Source organism: Cucumis melo, chromosome 6 (genome assembly GCF_025177605.1).
Source record: "Cucumis melo cultivar AY chromosome 6, USDA_Cmelo_AY_1.0, whole genome shotgun sequence".
Classification (NCBI taxonomy): domain Eukaryota; kingdom Viridiplantae; phylum Streptophyta; class Magnoliopsida; order Cucurbitales; family Cucurbitaceae; genus Cucumis; species Cucumis melo.
Window position 1 is genome coordinate 33,344,284 of NC_066862.1, and position 26,449 is coordinate 33,370,732.

At 31.2% G+C, this 26,449-nt stretch overlaps 2 protein-coding genes across 11 annotated transcripts; both read left to right on the top strand.

Annotated features, from left to right (window-relative positions):
- Window positions 1-8,971: 8,971 nt before the first annotated feature.
- Window positions 8,972-12,934, top strand: LOC103501589 (1-acyl-sn-glycerol-3-phosphate acyltransferase-like). Of its 4 annotated transcripts, none has more exons than XM_008465197.3 (6): window positions 8,972-9,364; window positions 9,627-9,964; window positions 10,736-10,885; window positions 11,594-11,692; window positions 11,774-11,866; window positions 12,389-12,934. In XM_008465197.3, exons 2-6 carry the CDS (start codon window positions 9,647-9,649, stop codon window positions 12,623-12,625), a joined length of 897 nt encoding a protein of 298 aa, XP_008463419.2. In that variant the 5' UTR covers window positions 8,972-9,364; window positions 9,627-9,646; the 3' UTR covers window positions 12,626-12,934. The 4 variants fall into 4 exon arrangements, with proteins under 4 accessions (XP_008463419.2, XP_050941659.1, XP_050941661.1 ...); XM_051085702.1 differs by lacking the exon at window positions 8,972-9,364 and adding an exon at window positions 9,413-9,531; XM_051085704.1 differs by lacking the exon at window positions 8,972-9,364 and adding an exon at window positions 9,413-9,453.
- A 2,979-nt stretch (window positions 12,935-15,913) lies between these two features.
- On the top strand, window positions 15,914-25,846 carry LOC103501592 (protein METABOLIC NETWORK MODULATOR 1). 7 transcript variants are annotated; one of them, XM_051085707.1, is made up of 7 exons: window positions 15,936-16,185; window positions 16,360-16,538; window positions 18,850-18,895; window positions 19,014-19,149; window positions 21,968-22,066; window positions 24,068-25,303; window positions 25,446-25,846. In XM_051085707.1, exons 6-7 carry the CDS (start codon window positions 24,125-24,127, stop codon window positions 25,581-25,583), a joined length of 1,317 nt encoding a protein of 438 aa, XP_050941664.1. In that variant the 5' UTR covers window positions 15,936-16,185; window positions 16,360-16,538; window positions 18,850-18,895; window positions 19,014-19,149; window positions 21,968-22,066; window positions 24,068-24,124; the 3' UTR covers window positions 25,584-25,846. The 7 variants fall into 7 exon arrangements, with proteins under 7 accessions (XP_008463423.1, XP_050941665.1, XP_050941664.1 ...); XM_008465202.3 differs by lacking the exon at window positions 16,360-16,538 and having other exon boundaries at window positions 15,940-16,185; XM_008465201.3 differs by lacking the exons at window positions 16,360-16,538; window positions 21,968-22,066 and having other exon boundaries at window positions 15,914-16,185.
- Window positions 25,847-26,449: the final 603 nt, after the last annotated feature.

Below are 26,449 nucleotides of genomic sequence, written 5' to 3' on the forward strand. Positions count from 1 at the left end.
AGCTGATCTTCTTTGTCTTACATATCTTCTTAATTATATATCTTGTGGTCCCTCAGTTACAGATTCATTTGTTATAACATCATTATGTGATGTTTGACTATTAATTTGTTCTTTTTATGGATTGTTAACAAAGTCAAACAACAACTTGAGAATAAGTTATAAATGAAGGAATTTTAGTTATAAATGAAGGAATTTTCACTCTAACTTCTTGAACTTCCACTTTACGTGGTTCCAAACTCCGCACTAATTATGTCATTCTAATTAACCTTACATTTTCAGTTTCAACTATTCTCATACTGTGGTTAGGACAATAAAATCTACACCCGTTTGATTTTTTCTGGATAATCAATGAAGAAAACATCAGTTGTTTTTTAATCCAGTTTCTTTTCGTATGGATTATAAATTCGTACTTCCACTTGACAACCTCATGCAGGTGCCTTAAACTAGGTTTCCTTACTGTCCACAATTCAAAAGATGCCTTTAGAAATGACTTACTAGGAACCATGTTAAGTGATTCTTAATGCATACATCCAAGGACAAAGATAAATACAAATTAATTAACATGCTTCTAACCACATTCATTAATGTACGACATTACGTACTTTTGCAACACCATTTTGTTGTGGTATTTCTAATATTGTCTATTGAGCACATATGCCATGACTTTCTAGGAATTTAGTAAATTGGTCAAAACAATGTGCTTTCTCATCATATTTTCCATAAATTTCATAAAATCCTTGGCATTTTCAGTATTGTAATTGCGAACTTGATATTCTTTACTACAATCATTTGCATAAACATTAGGCTCAATCTATTTGATCTTTCTAAAACTTTATAGTAAGATCTATCCCCACCACTGCTAGCAGCTGAAGTAAGTGCAGCAGGTTTCTCACTTAAAAGTGTCAAATAATCAAGATCCAAAACTCCAGGATGGAATCGGATTTGTTTGCACCAATCAGAGAAATTGAGTCCATTAAACTTGATTATAGATGTAGCATGCGAACGAATAGAAATAGAAGTAGATGATGCAATTACAAAATAGATATGCTTATACATTATTGCTTTGAGAAATAAAACATAAAGATACAACACAAATTCAGATAATATTAAATAATCATTAACTTATACATTGAAGTTCTTCTTTGGAAGCACAACAATGTACACTATTTATACTTAACTGATGCTAGATTTAGTTTTATACAATTGATAATTTAAATGCCCAAATTAGATACATTAGTTATTTTTGGATATACTAATAATATCTAACCAAACACCTCAATTAACCACAATAAGATTCAAAATTATAAAACTATTAATTACCTTTAGGCAAATTAAATATTTTATCAATAGACTCATACCAAATCATTAATGTTTTACAATATCATCTCATTCATTAGCATCAAATGAACAAGAGTAATTGAGTCAACTTTAATTTGATGTCTAAAGATTTATCAATTTGACCACTTTAGTGACTAACAAACTGTTCATAACATAAGCATGATAAAACAATTTCAATTAACCACAATAAGATTCAAAATTATAAAACTACTAATTACCTTTGGGCAATTTAAATGTTTTATAATAATGAAAATCAATATACTCATAATAATAACATTATGTTTCATAATATAACATGATTCATCATCACATAAATATGAGTAATTGAGTTTAATCTTTGATATCTATTGAACTTGCTAATTTGACCACTTTGGTTACTAACAAATTACTCATAATATAGATATCATATTAAAATAATCACAAATATTTTTTCCTTAATTTGCAAAACGCTATCAATGGAATATATCCATAAGACTTACTAATTTGGTCACTTTGGTGACTGACAAATTATTTATACTATAGATATCAAATAATCACAAACAAATACATGTTTTAAATTATTTGTGATTTAAACATAATGCAAAAGGATAATAAAATATATTTTATTGTACCAAACTTTATGGAATTTAAACATGCATAATTTATTTTAAATTTAAGCAATTGGATCATAAGAAAAATATATAACATTAATGGAGTAATTAAGAACGTAATTAAATCTAGGATAACTTTAAATCAAAAAAAAAAATATTGGAAAAATTTAATCTTGATATATTGTGTGATTATTTTGGGTAAATTATCTCTTGATAATATCTTTATCGTTTTTCTTTATTTTATTTTTCTTTTTCATAATAAGAAGATAAAATATTTTTCATGATAAGAAGATAAAAGATTTTTCTCTTTCATCATAAGGAAATAAAATATTTTTCTTCAATTTCTAAAACTTATTTGTTTTCCCCGATTAAGTTTAGTTTGGTATCTATATAACATACGGATTTGGTCACTTTGGTGACTAACAAATTATTCCTAATATATAGATATCAAATAACATAATTCCCAAGTGATTTTAATTGTAAAATTTGCAAAAATATGAATATTGTAAATAATTTTATCAAAACTCTCGTTCAATCTACACGCCATAATTTAAATAACTATAATAAATGGATACTTTAAAACATAATATATGCATAACACATAAAATATAATTAATATATGATCATCAACTTGAAGATAAACTAAATACATGCATACTAAATATAGTAATTCAAAATCTAAATTTTAATTAGATTTTGGATGAATTAGATTTTCGACAATATCCTAACCTTCATTAGATTTTAACTCCTTTAATTATGACCTTCCAAAGAAATAATTGAAATTATATCAAAATTTAATATTTTAATTCCTTAAATTACTAAAGAAAGTTTAATTACTAATTGAAAAAAAGAAAAGCAGTGGCCGATGGTGAGAATTAAACGTTGAAGAAGTGGCTGGCGGTGAGAATTAAACGTTGAAGAAGTGGCTGGCGGTGAGAATTAATTGTTGAAGAAGTGGTCGACAGTGAGAGTTAAACGTTAAAGAAGTGACTGGTGATGAGTTTAATCAGTGGTTAAATCATTGAGGAAACAAAATAATGTGGCCATATTTAAATTTCTTTCCTTTGTTTCGGCTTTCAATAAAATTCAAATTCACAATAAGTATCAACATTTTTTAACAAGATAGTTTTATAAATTAAATTCAGTTAAAGAATAACATAACTTGATCCATGAATAATCTTCTGAAGAATTATGTTTCTTTCACTTGACATTTCTTTAGAACTGTTTATTGATGGGAAGAATAAACTACTCAATGGGCAGCGAGAATCAATCCCTAAGATTCTATTTATAGAATCATGGTGTTTAATTAGAACATTATCTTTTAACCTAATGGGCCAAATAAAATAATAGACACGAAAGAGATAAATAACATATACTGCAATTAGGCACATTAATAATAATATTATATTTATAATAAATCTAACAATTATCTCTTACAAGAGTTCACAATGTTTAATAGTCTTTTTCGATAGTAATTTGACACCAATAGATACATTAAGTATAACAAATTAAATAAACTTGTATATAAAAGTACTTTTGACACTGCTAGAGGGTCACTTCTAATATATTTAACCTAATTTAGGGGCTTTTTTTTAATATTCTAATATTTTAGAAGTTAAAACTATTTAAATTTCAAATCATTTGTCAACTTAATCAAATAATTTTATGTCATAGGTAAATGAAATAAAATTTGTTATCCTATCTAAAACATTTGTGTGCCATCTTATGCACAACATTTAGGGTTCCTATCAATATTCCATTACTTTTAAATTAAACTAGAAATCATCTAGAATTATTTTGCAAAATTGATAGATTAAAGTGCTCATCTCATAAAAAACCTAGAAATTAGATAGAAGACTTTGGACAAAACTACATGATGCCTAAATTAAATATTAAGCAATTAGGGGCCCGTTTGGTAACGTTTCTATTCTCTGTTTCTTGTTTCTTGTTCCTTGTTCCCTGTTTCCTGTTTCTTCTTTTTTTAGAACAAGAAACAGTAATGCGTTTGATAACTGTTTCTATTTTTTGTTTCTTGAAAAAAAAAAAAGAAACATAAACAAAAAAAGTGTTCGATAACTGTTTCTTGTTTATTGATTTTCTTCTAGATTTATTTTTTATTTTTCACATCTACTTCAATTAAACATTAAACAAAAATATAGGTCTATCCATCAAACATAACAAATAAAATTATCAAAAGTTTATTCATTTAATACGAAGAAGTATCAATGCACGAATAAAAATAATAACATAAACATAAAATTATATTTATCCTTCAAATGTTACCAAATTTGATTGGCAATATCATCTCTTACTCAGGCAATTTCTCTTTTTAATCCATCAATTTCTACAATCTCATCGTTATTTCGTGACATCTAGAATTTAATATTAATTTTAAAGTAAGTTATTATGTCTTCAATATTCAGAATTGAAAGAAACAAAACAAAATTTAACCTTTAACTCTTAACCTATGATGCTTTAGAGAAAAACCCATAACGAAAATCCAGATTTGCACAAAGAGAAAGATGAAAACTATGGATCCGACGAAGAGGAACAATCAGGCAAAAACTATGGATCCGACGAAGAGGAAGAGTTCGGGTTGTCGAGAAAGACGGTGAGAGGTGAAGAGGAAGACAGTGTGCAAAGAAAAACGATGAGTAAAAGAGGAAGATGATGATTATTTGGAGAAGACGATGGAGATAAAAGGAAAAGGAAACCAATAAAAATAATTGAAAAAAGAAAAATGAACCAATAAAAATAATTGAGAAAAAGGAAAATAAAAGAAATAAAAATAATTGAGAAAAATGAAAAGGAAACCAATAAAAATAATTGAGAAAAAGAAAAAAGCCAATAAAAATAATTGAGAAAAAGGAAAAGGAAACAAATAGAAATAAATTGAGAAAAAGGAAACCAATAAAAGCAATTGAGAAACGGAACAGAAGAAACTACTTTTTTTTGTTCCCAATAATTCTTTATAAAATGAGAAACGTTTGTACTTTTTTTAAGAACGAGAAACAAGAAACGTTATCAAACACTTCTGTTTCTTAAAAAATGAAAACGGAAACAAGAAACAGGAAACAAGAACGTTACCAAACAGGCCCTAGGTAACCAATTTAATGTAGAGAGAAAGAAAACGGTACGAAAAGGTTAGATGAAAAGCACGTGGATAGTAAAATTAAAAGAAATATATATATATATAATAAATAAAGTTGGGCAACCAAAGTGATGCTTCCAGATCCTCTAATAATTTATTAATTAATATTCAATAATGTGTCACCAAAATTGACCTTTGAGAAAACTTTAGACTATAGTTTCTACAATGTTTCAAAACAATTTAATAAAAAAGCTATAATTTTATTCAATTTATTTGTTTATTTCCCTATAAAAGTATTGCTTTATATCCCTTCTAGATTATATAATATATTACTCCATATCCCTTGTGCTTAAAAATAAAGTTTTTCAAATACTAAAAAATTGTATTCGTCCAAAATTTTATTTTAACGGTAGTTTATATTATCAATAAGTTATACGTCAAAATGAAACGTTTTATATTTTAACTAATAGTTGCAATGTATCTTTTATCATTATCATTTTAATAGAAAAATTAAGAAAATGATTTCAAATGTCTATCAGTTAAAATGAAACATTGAATAAAAATAAAAGAACTTACTTAAAATAAATAAGAAACGTGGAAGTAATAAGAGAGTTTATTAAAAATTTAACTTAACTTTAAAAGACATAATTGAAATCTACTACTAATAATATTGCATATACGATTATCTTATAAGTATCAACACATTATTTTTAGGTCAACAAAATATTAGTTAGGAACAAATTCAAAGTTTAAAGATAAAAACGTGAAAGTTATAAAAATAAATAATATTTTTTATAAATATTAAGGATGTTCAAATAACCACAACCCGAACTAGCCAACATAAACTAGATTGGATTGGATTAGTTTTTATTTTGAGTTGGGACGAGTTAGGTTGAATTTTTTTTATGTATTTTTTCAAGTAGAGTTGGGTTCAGGTAATTTTTAAAAATTTGGATTGACCCAACCCAATCCGAATTTCTAATATTATTAAAATACAATTCATAAATATTATAATTAATCATATTGTTATGAAGTTTTTAATAGATAATAGATATGTTAGGTTTTGATATTTAATATTTGAGTTTTATAAAATTTTAGTTATTAGTATGTGTTAAAAAATTTAAGTCAATAAAAAAATATACTTAGAATAGAAACAAAAATAAACAAATCACCCGACAATTCAGTACAACCCAACCCAAAATTTGAGGGTTGAGTTGGATTTAGGTCGAAGATTATATTTGGATCATTTGGATTGTCAATTTGACCAATTTAAAAATTCAGATAAATCCTATTAATCCAATTCAATTCAAAAATTCAGATAATTCTTTCTAACCCAATCCAATCCAACCCAGCCTATGTACATTCTCGTAAATATGGCTAATAACTATTTTGGTTTGCTAATTTCCACATAACTTCGTATAATTTACGTGGTCAAAATTTGATACAATTTTTTGTGGATAGAATTGGTTGAGGAGAACTATTTTTGTAAAGACAAAGAAAATGATGAGAGAGGATGAGGTTGAAGTCAAAACATGATGTATAAGTCCTAACCATAAATTGACCAATGTGCTTTAAATACTATTTTGGTTCTTCCCACCAAATTTACAAACTAAAACTCACTCATTCACAAGTTGCAAGGATTGACTAGAGCCTTGTAATAACTCGAATGAAGCGAAAATTCTTCGATTAGACAAGAAATAAGAGAGAAAATGAGAGAAGAATTTCTCCACGTTGAGTGAACAAGAATAAGGATGGAAAATACTTACTACGTCTATACGTGTGATACCAATTCATATTTTTAGTATTTCTAAAATAGAGATGTTTTAATAGTTAATTTTTTATTTACTTTTTGTAAGACCACGCATAATATAAGCATATTGGATCTCACCTATAAAGCCTAGAGAAATCTAAAAAAATTATATATTGAAAACAAATTCAAAGGGTTGTTTAGCAATTGATAAATTATGGAAGAAAAAAACTGAAAAATTTTCTTGCAAGGAATCCCCACCTCGCATTTTGCATAGGAAATTTTTGGACTAGCTAGATTTAAGGGTAATTATTTCATAGGATGGAGGTTCAAATAAATGACTAAAAATGTTTCAATTTCATATCCACCATTTTTTATTTGACAATTATCTATAATCTATAATCTATAATCTAATTTATAGTATATCAAAAGTCATCATCTTTAAAATAAAATTTGGACTATTTTATCCCTAAAAATATTTCATAATTATACTTTTATCTGTTTTAATTAGATATTAATGACTCCAACCTACCCTTGCTAAAATACGTACAACCATTTTATTTTTTTTAAAGAAAAAAATCAAACTAATTATCCACAATTTCTATTGATTTTAAATATAGGAAATAAATTAAAATACCTATAAATATAAATAAAATAAAATGATAAAACCATTTACCAAATATAAAAAAAAATTAAATAAACTCTAAATTTTGTAAATAGTTTCCATATTTTTCTATCCTTAAAAATAACTTTAAAATATAACGAAATTTTTATATTTTATAATATTTTTGAAAGTTTATTATCGAAAACAATTTCAGTCAAATAAGTCACCTAATATTCCTTTAAAAAAAAAGAAGCAATAAACCATCCACTTAAATAGCCATTAAAATTCTTAATAATTAATGATAATGAATAGCTGGGGTTTCTTTTTTTTTTTTCTTTTTTTTTTTGGTAATAAATTTTTATTGATTTTTAAAACAATTGACAGTTCAAACATATTTAAATGGAATCAAATGATTAAAAGTTTCAAAATAGTTGAATAATTTTGAAATATTCATGTGCATTGCAGGTGATAACATATTGGTAAAATAAAGTTATGATCCGTGTAGGTTTTGTTTTTGACTAAATTAAATTTGACCATAATTTTATAAACCAATATAAAATATTATAAGAAAATCATAATTTTGATGTGGATTTTAGTATGTTTTTTTTAGCAATGGCATGTTTACACATAAAAGGGCGTTGTACATTTAATCCTTAGCTTCCCCAATATGCTACCTTGGTCAAACATTCTTTTTATGTCAATTAATCACAACAGCAGCTATTTGAAGTGAGTAATCTAAAACTAATTAAATGGTGTTAAAAATACTTGTTAACATCGATATAGTTCGATTGACATAATATAAAATAAAATAGTTCATATACTTGAATTAAGTTGAGTTCTTATTTTGAATATGCTTCTTTAAGATGATAGGTTTGTCCTTTTTATTCACCATTGAAAAATTGATGGACCTTACACACTTAAAATAGATGAGTTACTCTTCATATGTTAATTGGTTTTGAGGCCTTGAAACCTTACGTTTTCTAATATGGTATTAGAGTCATAAAACTCAAATGAGTACTCTAATTAAAAAAAAAAGAAAGTTAGTCATTCGATTATTCAAAAGAAATACCATCTTTAGGAGCATGTTGAAAATTATGTATAAAAAAAACCAAGGACCCTGCACTCTTGATAAAAACTTGACTACTCTTCCAATTTTCAATTAGTTTTTTTTAGAGGATACCAGGTACCATGATATGGACTTAGTATTTAGGATTTAAAGTCTTATTCATTCAAATCACACAATCTACAACTATGGAAAAGATATTGTTTTAGTACACTTTAGAAAGTTTCATTTGTATTTGGGTTGTAATTTTGTGAATATAGAGTTTCTTGTGCTCAGTTCGTCGTAATTTCTCTTGTGCTCTGCCTTCTCCTATTCTAAAGACATATAAAACTTTTTGAAACTATTGTTTCCTTGATCTCGTGTCCTCTGTTCTTCGTAATTTTTTTTTTGGGTAGTTAGCTTGTAAGCTTAATGGAGATATATTTTAAGAAAAAACATAATTGCACTAAGTTATTGTCAGTAGTCAAATGCACATGATTCAAATGTCCATTAAAAAATTATTTGGTTGACACATAGCACAACCAGAAGACGACACCAAGAAGACAATGGCGGAGGAGAAGGGCAATGGAAGTGGACACCATATTATAATTCCGTGGTGCTTCTTTTTTCTCCATTTGTCTCTGTTTTTTCTTAGCTTACAGCCACAATCGGCACATTTGTTTTTACTTCCTTCTTCTTCCCTTTTACTCCACACATTCTGGAATTCCACAGATTTCCCAATCCACCCTTTTCCTCTCTTGTGACTTTCTCCATCCTTTTTCTTGATAATTTGACTTTGGTTTCCCAAGTGCCAAGTGGGTGTGTTTGGTTGGTTATTGACCAAACTTGTAAGCAGATTCTGGGCTGTTTGGCAGCTGAAATCGTTATTTAACATTCAAAAGGATTCACCCCACAGAAAAACTAGAAGGTTCTTTAGAAACATTCCCAACTGGTAAGTGCTGTTTGGTGAAATGGAATGTTAAGACTAACATTTTTAAGTTTATTCAATCTTCATGGGATCTTATTGATATAGTATTTAATGTTAGTAAGAACCCAGAGTTTTTTGGCTTCTCTTTTCAAGTAATCTTAATAGCAATCTGATATATAGATATGGTGTTAGTATGGGTTCTTTCCTTTTGGTTCTATGTTTAATGAATCTATGAATTGTGGAGTTTGGTTGATAATTCCTGTATTTTATTGATCAAAACTTGTAGGGGGTTTTCCCATAGAGAACATGGAGAATTTTGGAGCTGCTTCTTTGAGGAGTAGAAGGTTAGAGAGCTACATCAATACAAGTTCTGAACCAATTAAGAGAGAAGTCCCAAAATATTCTGTTGATGAACAGATACCAAAGAGTGAGAAGACTGATATATATGTGGATGATAATGGGTGGAGTTCAGTTTTGGTATCCTGTTTCAGAATTGTCTTTTGCTTTCTGACTATGATGGTTACTACTTTCGTTTGGGCTCTGATTATGCTTCTGCTCCTGCCATGGCCATACCAGAGGATTAGACAGGGCAATATATATGGCCATGTGACTGGTAGATTACTGGTAAAATCATCTTTGTTTTGTTTGCTTGTTCCTTCATAAAGTGATGTTTGAAAAATCTGTTTGTAGTTCTTCCTTGTTTGATAAGGAGTGCTAAAGTTATGTCTGCCATTGTTATGCTAATCAAATCTGATAAGGAGTGCTAAAGTTATGTCTGCCATTGTTATGCTAATCTAACTGGATTTGAATAATTGAAAACCACTGACAGCCCCATAACAAGTATTTGTACTTGCTTTTACACATGAGAGTCAATTTTAGAGTCCGAGCTATGAAAACCAAACCAAGCAAATCTAGAGAAACTCATTAGTCTAGATAGGATTACTTATATTTGGACAAGCATATGTTTTCTTTTTTTAAGCTCTATTTGATTTTTTTAACTTTTAATTGCCCAAATCGGCTATGCAAGCTTGTGAAAAATTGCAAGGGTAATGGAATTAGGAAATGAGAACCTTTAATCAATATGAAATGTCTTATATGTGTTAACCGTATGGGCCAGAGTATGGAATCAACCTTGTAAACATGCTGCAAATCACTGGCTACACCAGGGGAGGTAGCAAATGAGTGGCTATTCCAGCCTTATAAGACTACGATTGTGCAGAACTTGAGATTGTTATAGGATAGATTGAGTTATATCAAAACGAAGAAGTGATGTTCCCCCAATCTTATGTTGTCAAGTAAAGCTAACAAAAGTTGCTAGGTTCTGAATGAATGACAAGACTTTTTATTCTTATTCATTCATTCTTTCATTTGTTATTAACTTATTATTATTTGCAGATGTGGATCCTTGGAAATCCAATAAAGATTGAAGGTTCTAAGTTTTCAAATGAAAGGGCCATTTACATTTGCAATCATGCGTCACCTTTGGACATTTTTCTCATAATGTGGCTGACACCCACAGGTTCTGTTGGCATTGCAAAAAAGGAGGTATAAATCCCTATTTAAACAAACCATGGAAATTCTTTTCCCAATTCACATATATTTTATTCAGTTTATATTTTTTTAGCACAGAGGTATGTAGTTTTATTAGTCAATTCTTCCTCTGTCTGAAGGCATGCATGGGAAAGTTGAATGCACCCTAGTTTCCTCGTGCGATGGAATGACAATTATCTACCTTTTAAAAACTACACTCTTTTTTTTTAGTTTTCAATCCTCAACTTAATTTTGAAAACGCTTCTAAAAAGTAGATAGTAAACAACTGGCAGATGCTGTGTTTTGTAAGTTAAATTTTCAAAAACGAAAAACCAAATAGTTATGGGGCCTTAGGAATTTGAATTAGAATTCAAATGGAGAGATGGAGAAACAGTACAACTAATCCAGATGGGGAGTGAATTAATGAGAATAAAATTTCCTATCTTACCGCAGGGCCTACAAATAGGGAACCATTTGCCTAACCCATTACGATAATGGGAATAGAGTATAATTACTCTTATCCCCTTACTTATGTTTGTGTTAGAGGAATCCTTTTTTATTCCTTTCAGTAACATCTCAAGATTAAGATGAATTTTATCATTGTTCTGATTTACCATTTGGTTTCTGGGTTCACGAAAAAAGTTTTTAGGAAGTATTGTTGTGGCAAAAGGTAGACAGCCTCCTATCCTTTGTTTTTCTAATATTGAGGTTCTTTTGGCATAGATCATATGGTACCCTCTATTTGGACAACTGTACCTTCTCGCTAACCATCTTCGCATCGATCGTTCAAATCCAGTTGCAGCAGTTGAGTCCATGAAACAGGTACATATATTCTCCAGCTCTTTTTTATTTTTTTGGTTGATCATCTTCTCTTCCTTGTTAATAATAGTATCTATTTCTTAGGTAGCTCGAGCAGTTGCAAAAAATAACTTGTCCTTGATCATATTCCCTGAGGGTACTCGGTCTAAGGATGGAAGGTTGCTTCCTTTCAAAAAGGTAACTTCGGAACCCGAGTCCATTGTTTTTCTTTTTGAAAATCACTCAGTCAAATGTTTCTCCAAGTAGCTGATATTCCACATACTAGCTTGTTTTTTCCAAATCTTGGCCATCCTACCCCATGTCAAATTTTAAAATAAACCAAATTCCTATTATAATTGTTCCAATCACGATATCTTAGAGTCAATCTATATGATTGTGGGCCAACATGAGGAAGAGGCTGAATCTGATTATTGTTGAAATATTTATATAATTAAACTTATTTTAACCCATCGACATACGTTTTTAAGTTGTTTAGTGATTTAACCTGGTATTACAGTAGAGTGTCTTGTGTTTGAACCACTATAAATTTTGTTTTTTTGCGTCTTCAACTTAATATCTTGAGTTGACTGACGATTTAACAATTATCTAAGGTAGATTTTTTGTTGTTACGTTCATGCTTCGATATCGATATCAACCGTCGAGTGCATCCATTAATCTCGTGCTCATTGTCTATAGTATATCATTGCATTCTCGTTGTAGGGCTTTGTCCATTTGGCATTGCAAACACAGCTGCCAATAGTTCCTATTGTCTTCACTGGCACTCATCGGGCATGGAGAAAGGGCAGCTTACGTGTACGACCAGCCCCTCTAACTGTGAAGTATCTTCCTCCAATACAAACCAACAATTGGACAGTGGAAAAGATCGACGAATACGTGAAAACAGTACACGAAACTTATGCCAAACACCTACCAGAGTCGCAAAGACCTCATCAGTAAGAAGAATCTAATATTAGTTCATTTCAAAAAGTTCTGCATATATTTTTTTCATCTTCATGGAAGCGTTTGAGAAGATATAAAAGAAATGTTCTATATTTTTCTGCCACATGACAATGATTTGAAATTTTAAGTTAACCAGAGGTGTTCATGTATACTATTGCTGGTTCTCTCTATCTTTGTTCAATCACTTACTAAATATGTAATTGTTTATTCTTTTATCTTAATATTGTAAAGGGAATGGTTCATTCTCCTCTTCTGATCTTACAAAATGGAACAAAGATTTAAAGGTTTGGTGCTGATTAAAATTCAGTAGAATCTTCTTTTTCTTTCTTAGTACAAAATATAGAGGTGGATTCAACCTCAACTTTAATAAAGATAGTATGCTTTGAACTATTCAGAATGGTCAATCAAAACTCTTTCAAAATTCACCTTTTAGGTGTCTAGAGATTAAAGTTGAAATCAGAACACTTCCTTTTTCTGGCCTTCATCAAGTTTGAATTAATGGTCTTTGCTAAATTTTTAACCCCTTTATTAAGTGGATTGAATCTATTTACCGAGTATGTTTGGTAACCAATTTGTTTTCCATTTTTTGTTTTAAAAATTAAATTTTAAAAACAAATGTGGTAATTAATTCACTCTTTGTTTAAACGAAAAACTTATTTTTAAAACTATAAAAGAAAATTGAAAATGAAAAAAAAACTTTTTAAAAAATATACTTTGTTTTTCATAAATAGAAAACAAAATAATTATAAACAAAAATTTAAAAACACAATTTAAAAATCGAAAAAATAAAAACAAAAAATTAAAAATTTACCAAACAAGGCTTAAATTATCTCATTTTTTAGTTTCATTGTTTAGTCTCGAAGTATCTTTCACGTAATGTTTTGATATTTTTATTTATGTTTTCTTATTTTATATTTTTTTAAAATAGAAAATTCTAGGTTTTTCATTCCTTTCTATTTTCTTTCTTATTTTTTTAAAATATTATTTCGTTCAAAATCATGTAACAAATATAAAAGAGAGCTCGTTAGGATATTAATACATGATAGTTTAGGTTAGGATATTGATATATTACCGTTTAGATTTGGAAACGTATCAAAGAATCTTGATAAACGATGTGTACCAAACAATCGTCTAACTAAATCTAAACAATCAAATATATTAAACACGAATATATTGCATTTTTATTTCCATTTTGGTCTTGGAGGGTTTTTCCCATTGTTTTATACCGTGTAAATTTAAACTTATTTATTTGCTTTTTCATTTTAGTTATATATAAGATTAGGAAAGAAGATAATTAGACATTTAAACATATATAAAAGAAATAAATAGGTTATTAAATTAGTCATAATTATGATTGATATTGCATGAAAGTTTAGGGGATTGAATTCTAACCGTATGAATAATAAATACGTTCTAAGTACAAATATACACTAATTTGGGGTGTTCCAACTTCCAAGTATAGAATCTTACGAGACTAGATTCAGTTTAAATTCTTTAACACAACACACTAAGTGTAGAAAAAAGTAACCAAACCTGAACAAAAGGTAAAATTGGTTCAACGTTGATAAAAAAAAAACAATAAACAAACAAGATAATATGTTTTGGACAATGCGACTACAATCATACTTGGACAATGACTTGCCATGAACAAAAGACTCCTCCGTTCGGTCTTTGTGTCGAGTTCCTTAGGATGCTAAATAACTAAACTTATATTTCTATTGTTAGTTGAATCTTAGATTAACTTTATGCAATTTCTTTATCCTAAGGTCTATCATATATCTAGCTAGGGTTAGGTGACAATCCAGTTTGTAGGCTTTTGTCACACTTTTATTCGTAAAATCAATTTACGTCCGAATCATTTCATTTAAGATTTCACTTTGGGGTTTTGTCAATTAAAATCAGCTCATAATTGTACTAATTTAAATCATGAACTTGTATAAATGTATCTATGTAATTATATTTTGTTTGGATAAACATCGTGTGAGATGCATACTTTTATCAATTAAATCTCTAGAGCTTCCTAGATTTTCAATTAAAAGTACCTATGCATAAATTAAAATCATTCAATATGATAACATGGCATGAAACCTATACATATAAGGAGTGAGATGTATGAACAATTTTTAGAAGCATATTCTTATTAAAGATTCTAAATATGATAATTTAGAAATTTAACCGAAACAATTATATGACTCATATAGCATTTTAAGAATAAAACTAAAACATAATTTAAATAGATATACTAACGGAAATTGAAGATTTTAAATGGCTACAACTCTTTCAAGTTTTAAATAGAAACAACTATCAAAATTTAGGATTTGAATCGATTTTCTCCCTCATACTTTTTGAGACAATAGTGATACTTAGGTTCCAAATTTAAAAAATATATAAATTAATGTATTTTTCAAAGTTGAATGTTAAATTAATATAATTATTATTAATCTAAGATTTAAATTGAGAATTTAGGGTATAAATTGATTTTTTTTTTCTTCTTATTTTTCAAGAATAGTAAATCTTACGATTATATGTATAACCACCAATTTGTAATGGTAAAAATTGAAGTCTTCAATTCACCTGGTAGAATCCTATTGTAATTTTTTGATGTTAGATGGATGGGTGGGGCATTTTGACTCTTTCAAAATGAGGCCATTTTTTAAAATTATTTTTTACTATTTTACTCCAACTCTTTACCTTCATTTTTATTCCATTGATTCTTTTGGTTAAAATATTAACTTTGATCCACATATTTTTGCCCTATATCTTTAATTATTAATATTTTTCTAAAAATACTATCTATTCGCATTTTTAGTTTAAATATATACATCAAGGGAGTTCTTGTGGGAAAAATATTATTATTATTTAACTAATTTTTGATAGAAAATTAAATTAAATATAAGATTTATTAACTCAAATTATTATAAAGGATAAAACTATTCAAAAATATTTATTATAGCAAAATAACAAAATTTTTATATTATTAAGACCATTTTTAAACATAACAAAATGAAATAAAATATTTACAAAATACCATAGTAGAATCAAGATAGACTACTAACTGTATCTAATTATATCATGATAAATAGTCAATCTTTGGTATGTCTAATTATATGAGGTAATCTTGGTAGATAAGAAATAGTTTTTGATGTTTTTGCCAAATCTGTTATTTAAAATAAAATTTCATATCATTTAAACTTTTAAATTTGAAAAAAAGAAATAAAAAATATAAAAAAAATAATGAAGGCATTTATTGGAGAGGTTGGGAGATTGATAAGACAAAAAGAAAAAAGAGTTTGGTCTTTTTTGTGATGTCGCCTCCAAGAAAAACTATATTTTAACCCTCAAGATTTCGAAACTTCCATTTCCACCTCAATCTCAGTTCTCTCTTCCCCGTCTCAACGGAAAGTCTCCAGCTCTCTCTATTTTTCTCATCAACATTTTTTTTCTTTTTTTTTTTTTGCCCTAACTTACATTGCTTCCTCTCACCATTAATCTCTGTCCCACTTTCCTTACATAACTTATTTCTCTTCTCAATTTGCTCCTCAATACTCCTGTCCCAGGTATGTCGATTTTCTTTCAGATGTTACTGTTCTTTATGTGGCTCTCGATTCCTCTAGGTTTTTTCTGATTTCTTTTAGAAATGTGTCATTTTTAGACGTCGTTTCGATGATTCCTGTGGTGGGGTTTTCGATTTCTAGCTATTTTGATTCGTTTTTGTACATTTCATTGCCCAGAATATGGCCTTTGAAATGCTGTTACTTGCTTTAATCTGGGGATTTTCTTCAGCTCCAGTTCAAGGATTTATTTTCCTTCTTCATTCTGCTGGCTAAGTTTGTTCACACAGGATTTTGATTTTGTTGCATGCAATGGTTTTCTCATTGGGATTCAAATAAATAAATAAATAAATTCTGAGGTATGTCTGAGGATGGCGATCTGTTACAATTACTTCTTGTGAGGTTCTTCATTGGTGGACAAGAGTTCCACAGGCTGCAATCTTTTTTTCCCTTATTTATGATGTTCAGATTTAGCTAGTTTTTGTTGTGGCCTTTATGCAAAGTAAACTTATGTTTTTTTTTCTATGAAAGGATCCAAATTTTCGTAGGAGTCCTAGGAACAGGGTATGGAAGAAGAATTACGCTTTTTTGAGAAATTCGCTTTTGACTATGTTCCAGGTTAATTGAGCTTTGTGCGACGGCTAAAACGATTAAGGAAAAACGTAGACCAACTTAGTAGACATATTTATGAGAAACACTGTTTGGGAAAATTGCTTGGACACAGATCATTTTGATGGATTATTTTTTTAATAATTTAAATAAAAATTTAATGCTCAAGGAAATTGAATAATGATCAGGTTTATTTGATTGGGTTCCTCTTGTACCTTTGAATAAATGAACACATTCGTGAAGAAAAAACTATATTTACATAATGAAACATTGACATGAAAGAGGGAAGGAGGTGGGGGGAGGGAGCAACATGGACATGGGAAGGGAGAAAAATTGTATACTGAACATAAATATACCTAATACTTACCTGAGCGTAGCTCGCTCATGACATTATCCATATAATCTCAAGGTTAGATAATGAAAGAGAATTAAAAAAAAAAAAGATAGAGAGAGAGAGAGAACTTAACCAAAGTTAAACCAAAGTATTAAATGGACACTAATAATTATTAGATAGTAACAATAGATAGAATATTAAAATTAAAATGAAGGGAGAGAGAAAGAGAGAAGGAGGAAGAAATGAACTATGTTTATTGAAATCTGAGGCACCCTCTAAAGTTCAATAGCATCCTAGGTTTAAGCATGAGGCACAAAGAGGAAGAGGAAATACAAAAAAAAAAAAAAAAAAAAAAAACTTGTGAAGTGTATAATATACATATCACGTATGTAAACAGAAAATGCATACAAACGATGTCAACCTGAAAGAAAATCCAAAACAGAAAAGATAGTAATGAAAACAAAACACCTCCAGTGCTGGTGCAAATGTGAAAATCCCAAAAGTTACTGACACTCTTCAAACCCAGTTTGATTGGGAGAGGAGAAAACGTTTGAATTTCTTATCGTGAAATTATTTAGCCAAATTACAAGGGAGAAATTGATATCCATTCCACCAATGAAGGTCTAATCATGTCACTTATTTGTCAAGGACCTAAGGTTCAATCTTGGACTTGCTAAAATCTGTGGGATGTGTTTTTAGAGATCCAATTTAAAAGGAAGTAAACATTGAAGGCCAATAGCTGTATTCTAACCAAAGACAATAATAAAAGTGAAACTACAGTTAAATTATTAAATTAATTTTACCAGCATTATTTCCTATCTAACTTCAGCCATCATGACTAAGGGAGTTTGTAATTTAGGATCATTACTCTCACTTCAATAAAAAGAGTTTTGTTTCTTGTTGACAAAGTACTTACATGTGGGAATGTGGAATTACATTTATGTGGCAGTGTCGTAAAGGTCCTACGCAGCCATGTCATTGTCCTTGCCTACATTCAGAACCCAACCCACCAAAACTCTCATTCAGCTTCTTGTCCGAGGGTAAAAAGAGAAACGTTCCCAAGTCATGTCTTTTTCATTTGGTCAAATCAAACTGTTGATTCCTAGTAAATAATTTGAGTTCAATAGAATGGAGTTTCGAAACTGATCTTTTGGTCAAGGATATAAAGCCTTAACCAGTTGAGATATGTTATTATAGGTGATTCCAAGTATATATTTTATTCATTTAATTTTCTCCACTGCTAAAAAGATGGGCTTTCTCTTTCTCTCTCTTCCCCTAGCTCTTCCCATCTTTTTGATGTTATCTTGTTTATTTTGTGGTTTTCTGTTGATTAACCATGTCATTGGAATTTTTAGGATTCTTGGATTGGATAGGTTCGTATTCTTTTTTTATTCTTTTTTTATTCTTTTTTGAAGACAGGAAGGTTTCATATTGTTGATTTCTGTGAAGGTTGGGTAGCCCTTCTGTTTGCTTAGTGGAATAGAAAACTCAAAGATAGTTTGGAGAAATCTCCCCTTGCCTAATAATTTCACGATGAATAATTCAAGCATGTTCTTTGCACAAAATCAATATAGGGTCTTGAAGAGCGACAGTAATTTTTGGGCTTTTTACAACTGTACTGACATTGGGGCTGTTTTAGGGTTATTTATTTATTTATTTTTTTAATTTTTTAATTTTTATATTTAACTATCTTTTGACTTTCTTTCCATTTTGTACTTGTGTTTTAGGTTGACGATAGCTTGTGGCCTGTGGTTTCTATGAATGGAACAGGAGGTGAACTATATATTCTGTTCTCTTGTAAATGTTCTCATATAATTTTTTATTTGGAAATTGCTACCTTTAACATTTTATTGAATTTCTATAACAATTGAATTGTGTCATGAATTTGTAGATGAAAGACTTAAATCCTGTTAAATAGCATCCCGTAGAATCCTAAAAATGATGTTGAATGGCTTGCAAAGATATGTAGACCGTGAACAAGTTTGGCCGGCTTGTTCTAGGAAAGTTCTTCCTTTGTTTTTATGCAGGTTTTTCTATCAACTTTTTTTTTATCAGTATGGCTTGCTTTTGAGCCCGTATCATTCACATAATAAATCCAATGAAATATGCTTAAAAAATAAAAGTATGAACTGGAAGGAATTGCAAATATCAGTCAAGCTGTAATCAAATATTTGTGATTTATTCCAGTGAGAAAGCATATGACTGATATGTGCCATTCCTTTCAGTTCAATTTATTTTGTCAGGTACTAAAATATATTCATCATTGTGTTGTACATTATACTTTTTTCTAAACTATAGCACCTTTTAATTACAGTTCATTGTTTATTTATATGGGAAGTATTTACTTTTTAAAATAATTAAATTAAACCTTCAAAGATCAGAATGTGAATTTAATATATTCTTTCTGTAAGAGTACTTTTTTTTAATTAAGAAACAAATGTGTATATTCTCGCTGAGAACAAAAGAAAACAAACCTATAGTTAGCATGTTTCTCTCCAGGTCATACTTGACGTATCACATCCATCACCTCCACCCCAACTCTATGTTCCTTATCAGTACACTGGAAATAGTGCATAAATACTATGAAATGCTGTGGGGACGAGAGGAGGTGAGATACTACGATCATGTAGAGAAGTGCTCCCCTTCGGCTCAGCAATATGGAACCTCTCAACAGCTCCCCTTCCTTTATGAGGTCCTATTGGGATAGGTAGGCCCAAGCCTTTCCCCTCTTCCCGACCGAGGAGTAGTTCCCCGCAGCTGAAAAATAGGAATTTAGCCGTAAAAGAAAGGCACTGGCCCCCGTTAGGATTTGACTTTTCTTATCTACGTGCATTGCGTCAGCATTGGTGAAAAAGAGGTCGACTTTACTGAAGAAGAAGGATTGTGTGGGGCCCATAATTTACCGAGTTTACCATATCTTCGGCCCTTTTGTTACGCGGCCATCAGATTTTCTTACTTTTCACCGTAGTTACGATAGAAAGGAAAGGTTCCACACGAGCTCCCGTTCTATGGCGTGGTGGCAAAACCAATAGGGGATTGGCTCCAAGTGTAGATAGAGTCAAATCTGTAGGGGTCATGCAAATACATAGGCCCTTTCTCTTTTGGATGAATGAGGTTTTTTAGAAGGCGCTTTCTAATCTACGATCCCTTTGAGCAAGGGGTTAGGCAGGTAGTTTGGGCCCTCTGACTTCCAGCTATGTGCTCTGCGGCTCCCTGCGAAGCGAATGAAAGGAAGCGAGAAAGTTAAGGAGAACACTAAGGAATAAAAGAAAGTGAAAGTGGAATGAGAATCATAGAGTATCTTCCGATAGAGAAGAGACTCCACCCACCCATCCCCCAATCAAAAGAAAAAACACTAGTGAAGAATAGTCTTTCAATTTTTAAAAGCTATCAAAAGGCTATGATTACAAAAGAATTTGGTGTAATTTGTGCACCATCAAGAAGCTGTATGTTAGACAACATGCGAAAAAAGAATCAAAAGAGTTATATTTATCTTAAAAAATTCTTTTGTTCCTTTCTTTTTAGAGGCACCACAAAAGAGATCGTGTAGCACATCTCCATATAACTTTCTCCTTACCAGCAAAGGGAAAACCATGAAGCCCATCAAGTATCCAGTCATCAACTATGTTTGGAAGACAGCACTCCAAACCCAAAGTGTTAAACAAGAGAGCCCACCCCTTAGTGGAAAAATCACAGTGCAGAAATAAGTGATCGAGTGATTCCTCATCTTTCAAGCAAAGACGGTAAAAGGAGGGGGATAGAAGTACTGTAAGAGTACTTCTGTTAAACACAATTTTTAAAACTAGTCATTGAAAACCGTTAGCATACAAATATAAATTTACAAAAGCTTTTTTTTTTTCATTTAATTGAAAAGGGTTGGAGTTTCATTCTTAAAGTATACTGCTAGACCCCGGTGTTTTGGAAATGCATGCTTCCCAGAATAGCAAAGTGATATGGGCCTCACTTTAAGCAAGATGCCATCCTCACTTGAGGGCGTGCCTAAGTGTAAATGTGCACACTTAAGTGCACTTTAGGGCTTTTTTTTTTTTTTTTCTTTTCCGTTTGTCATTTTTTTATGAAGAATCTTTTAGAAATTATTAGGAAATTTCTTTTTCATCCCAATTTGTGGACAAAATAAAATAAACTATATTTCTAAAATGTGTACAGTTTTACTATTCATTATATATTATTATTATTATTAAAGCTGTGTTTTTCTATTCTGTACCTCAAGTAAAAAAGCCATCAATTGTCTTTGCACCTTCTGCTTAAGCTCTAGAGCAGTAGTTTGCTTGGATAAAAAAATGAATACTGGGATATAAAATTCAAATGCACTTTTCCATTTTTAGTCATGAATTTTTAGAGTGGTAGCTCTATAGAAATAGAGAAGGTTTGGGAGGTGGTGAAATTTAATGGGTCTCTTTAGGTGTCTATATTAGGTAGATCTTTTGTAATTATCATATTGGTATGATTCTTTTAGATTGGAGTCCTTTCTTGTAGGTAGTTGAAGACTCCTCTTGTGTGCTTGGTTTTTTTATGTCCTTGCATATTATTTTTCTCTTAAATTCTTAATGAAAGCTTGGTTGTGGAGCTTCTTTTATAGTTTGGCTCCTTTTTCGTGGGATTTATTTTTGATGTTGTTGTATTTTTTCATTGTGGCTCAATGAGAGTTCAGTTATTCATAAGAAGTATTATGTCACATCATGGCCCAAGCAAATTAGCCTAAATATTCCCTCCCTGATTAAGTTAGCCTTAAAGGCATAAAACTGGAGAACTGTGAAGGTACGACAAAATCCTTGTAATATTGTAATAAGACATAAACCATAGTTTGAAGTTTGGTTTTGACAGGTGTTGAATCTTTCCTTCCATCTCCAAGACACTGACAAAAGAATTCATTTCGCAGCGCCTCTCATTTCCTTCATGTCCTCCATTTCTACTGTCTTCGAGGTCTTCTTGATCACTTCTTTCTTATAATAGTTCCTCCTGGGGAAGCAAGGGTATCTTGGTTGGATTTGCATCTAGAACCTGAGATTTTCGGCACTTGGAGTTTATTTAAAGTCCCTTAATTTATTTCATGTAGACGCTACCCTTCTCATCCTTGATTTCTAGCTTTGATTGTTTCCCAATTTCCTGATCGTTAGGTTGCATCTACGATTTGATTGTTGTTTCTGTCTTAGATTTTGATAGGCCCTGTATCACTAAAGTGTATGTAAGGAAGCATGCGAAGAGGGGGTGAGAGTGTGTGAGGAAAATGTAGTTGTGAGGTGGGCTCAAGAGAATATTGTTAGTTTGGAGGGCCCGGGGTGGGGAGTATGCAATGGGTGAGGAGGGAGGGAGTGATATCTTTTTGGCTGATTTTGTAAGCATTCTTATCTGAGAAGTTTTGGAGAGGTAGTGATCTCTTGAACTCTCCCTTTGTTCATAAATAAATTGAAAGCTAAGGCCTATCAATTTTGGTAGCAGAGTGGTAAATCTGAGGCATGGTGGGACAGATGGAAAGCAGAGTCTTGACATTGGAGGAGAAGATATTGGAAGTTGGTGAGAAGCAGATGGTGTTGCAAACCACAATGGATTCAGTATTCAATGATTCGACAAGGAAGATTGGTGAATTAGCAAGTGAAATGCAGCCGGTCAAGGTGCAGATCAATCTGATCTTGTCGCGATTGGATGTCATGATGACAGAAAAAGGATCGACATTGACAGAATGAACGGTGATGGATAAAGGGAAGGGGGTTGCTGAGACATCATCGAAAGAATGGACAAAGGAGGAAGAACAGAGAGAAGGAATTCATTCCCTGGGAGTAAGTTGGTTCCTCAGTTTGACATGAGATTGTGGAAGCTCGAAGTTCCAATATTCAAGGGAGGGGATAACGAAACCCAGCCAGATGGTTACATCAGGTTGAGAGATATTTCATAGTTAATCGTTTGTCTGAGAAGGATAAATCGGATGCGGCTGTGTCATGTTTAGAAAGGGAGGCGTTAGATTGGTATTAGTGGGAAGATTGGAAATTGATAGGTAACTAGAGACGATTTCAGGGGCTTTTCTTGAAGAGATTTCAGCCGGCAAATGAGGCAGATTCATAGGTGAGATTGATGTGACTGAAACAAAAGAAAATGGTGAAGGAGTTCTGCTGCCAGTTTGAACAATATTCTCTCGGGCCCACCTCACAACTACATTTTCCCCACACACGCTCACCTCTTCTCCTCGCATGCTTCCTTACATACACTTTAGTAGGGCCTATCATTAATCAATTGGAGTCTATTATCATTAGTCAATCAGATTGTTACAACAATCTTTTGATTACTGAGAAAATTCAGATTAAGTCAAGTATAAAAGAACTGAGCAAGGGATATGCATTTTCTAATCTACTATTTTGTCTGTTAAATAATAGCTAAGCAAGAGATGAAGATTAGTGTTCGCCGTTTTATACTAAAAATGTGTATGTCGTGCATCTTCATAGTCAGATAGAGTCTCAAAGGTTTATAAATCCAAAGTTGAATATTATGGGGAGATGGGTAACTAAATGGTAGAATTAGGCACACCAGTGTTAAATTCTGAAAAGGCAATACTGTTTTCTGTGCATCTTGGACCGCTTTTCTGATTCAGCTGCATAAACGTTTCCATTACTTATTATTATTGTTGTTATTAAAATTCCACATGCATTTGTGTGATGTTTGGCTTAAAACCTGACCCTTTGTAAGTTTAGAGACTCTTAGTTATGGCTCTCTCTTAACAAGAACTTTTGTATTATGGTTTTCTTCAAGTTTATGCGGATTGGGAGTTCATTTTGTAGTCCTCTAGGATTTGTGAGGATAGTTCATCTCCATTTTGGTCTTATTTTGATTTGAATATATGTATGATATTCTCCTTTTCTTATATATAAAGATAAAGGTATTAGAGATCTGTCTCCTCTGTAGGCTTGAAATATTCTGTTCCTTCGGCTGCAGGCGGAAGGAAATAATCAGTACTTCTGAACAAGCAACGATTTGCTAAGACTGAAGAGGATGAGTCAGGCTGACCAAGGAATCAGCAGTGATAATTTAGTTGATGTTCCCTTGAAGCGAAAACGTGGTCGTCCCAGAAAATATCCGAAGTTAAATTACGATGAGAACATTCTTATTGCAAAGAATAGAGGTAAAAAACATTTGGAGGCTATTCCTATTTCTCCTGGTTCTGGAGTAAATGGAAACCAATCACTTCCAACAATTCAAATCCAAAATGTAGCTGATGGGATGCTGGGACAAGTTGTGTCTGGTGTTATTGAAGCAGTATTTGAAGCTGGATATCTTCTGTGTGTTAGGGTTGGCAACTCTGGAATCACTTTGAGGGGTGTTGTCTTTAAACCCGGCCATTATGTCCCTGTTTCAGCAGAGAACGATGTGGCTCCAAATGTTCAAATGATCAGAAGAAACGCAATTCCTCTTGCTACAGGAAATCAAGCGCCTGAAGATAACCCTCAATCCAAAAATGGAGAAATCCCATCGCATGAATCATCAGGTCTCAAACTGGGGTTTAAATATTCACCTCCACATTCCAGCCGGGATGCTTTGAAAGACAATTCTATATCATCTATATTCGCCCAAATTACGCCTTCGGGAAGCTCAAGAGGTAATGTGGTCCCTGTTGTGCTACAAGCTGCTAAGTTAACTAATGGACCCTCAGTTCCCACTGAAACGTTGACAATTCAAACTGTTGATATTGAATCCGCAAAAGGCAAAGAGGTCCTTGTAGGTACTTCTGCCTTGAGCGAATCAGCTCCCACTAGTGTTACAGTTGGGATTGAAAACTTCCAACCCCAAACTACCCAACAGGTCTTAATAAATGACGTTCAAGTAGAAAATAGTTCTCATAACCAATCCTTGGTAGTGGAAGTGCATGATTCCGAAGGTAAATTGATGGCATTGCCTAGCACACCTTTCGAGAGTCTTGTGACTGAAGTGATCAAGAGAATTCAAACCCCCTCTCTGACAGCTGAGACACAGAGTGAGGATAACAAACCATCTGTTACGATATCAGCTAAAGAATGCCAAGATGGCTTAGAGGTTGAAGCTAACATAGCAGCAGATGGAGCTTTGATGATTGAACCCCTAAAAGCAGTACAGCCCCTTAATGAAAGTTCGGAGCCTATTCCCAAAGCTCTGGATGATGAGTCTAAAACCGGCAAAATAACCGAGCTGCTACAGGTACACGAGACACTTCAACTAGAATGTATTCTATATTGATCTTCATGTACTTTGTTACATTACTAAATGCTTTTTTCTAGGAAGAGCTATCTTGCTTGAATGCCACTGGCTGCACTAATGAAGTAATATATATTTTGATAAGGTTTTGCAGGAAAACATGATCCAAACTCCGGAGCCATGGGGCGAAGCACAGAACCCGGGTTTGATGCTGAAGTCAGATGAACCTGAATCAAAAAAGGAGATTGGAGATGAAAAATCTGGTAGCCAAAAGCAAATCTAAGTAGTTTGTATGGCAGTAATATTTTCCCATCTTCAGTATAGAAGGTATCATATGGTGTATCTGTTTTCTGGGTGCTACCTCACGTCTAATCCTAACTTAGTGTTGTAGGATGATTGTCTAGAAAGTCGCTACATTTTTCTAGTTGGATGTTTGGATATGGACAACTTCACCTTTGTGAGAGTAAAATAGCTAAGAGCCTTAAGTTATAAGGTTTCCATAGGCAGTTGAATTTAATTTATGAAAATTTACAGCTTTAATGCCAACTTTTTCCTCCTATGAACCAAAATAGTACTCTTTAGGTTAACTAACATACCATTATTTTGTACTTCGAGTTTTGAGTTTCATTTTAGTTTTTTTTCAAACCTCTAATTTTAATTTCTTTATCTTGGAAAATTATTTTAAATTATAAAACCTTTGAAAATATTTTAAATATCGTAAAATATCACCTGTTTGTGGATCACGATAGACTAAAATGTGCTATTATTGTGTTTATTTGTAATATGATATATTGCTATATATCTTTAAATGCATAGTGGAAATTTGAACTTAATAATCAGAATTCTTATGCAGATTGGTTTCTAAACTTTAGTGTACTTTTTTATTTCTTAAATTTTAAATCAAAAGAATTATAGTTATTGATCTTCCAAACATGAATGGATCTCAAACTGATTAGAGAAACAAATGTTTGGAATGAATTTACAACCTATTTGGATTGATAAGAGGAAAAATATTCTTAAAAAGATGGCTTAAAAAGTTTAAGAAATCATTTTAAATTATAGAACTGTTTAAAAAATATTCAACTTTTTGCTATTTGGGAATATTTGTAAATAAAATGATTATTGTTATATATTTCAACTAAAATTTTT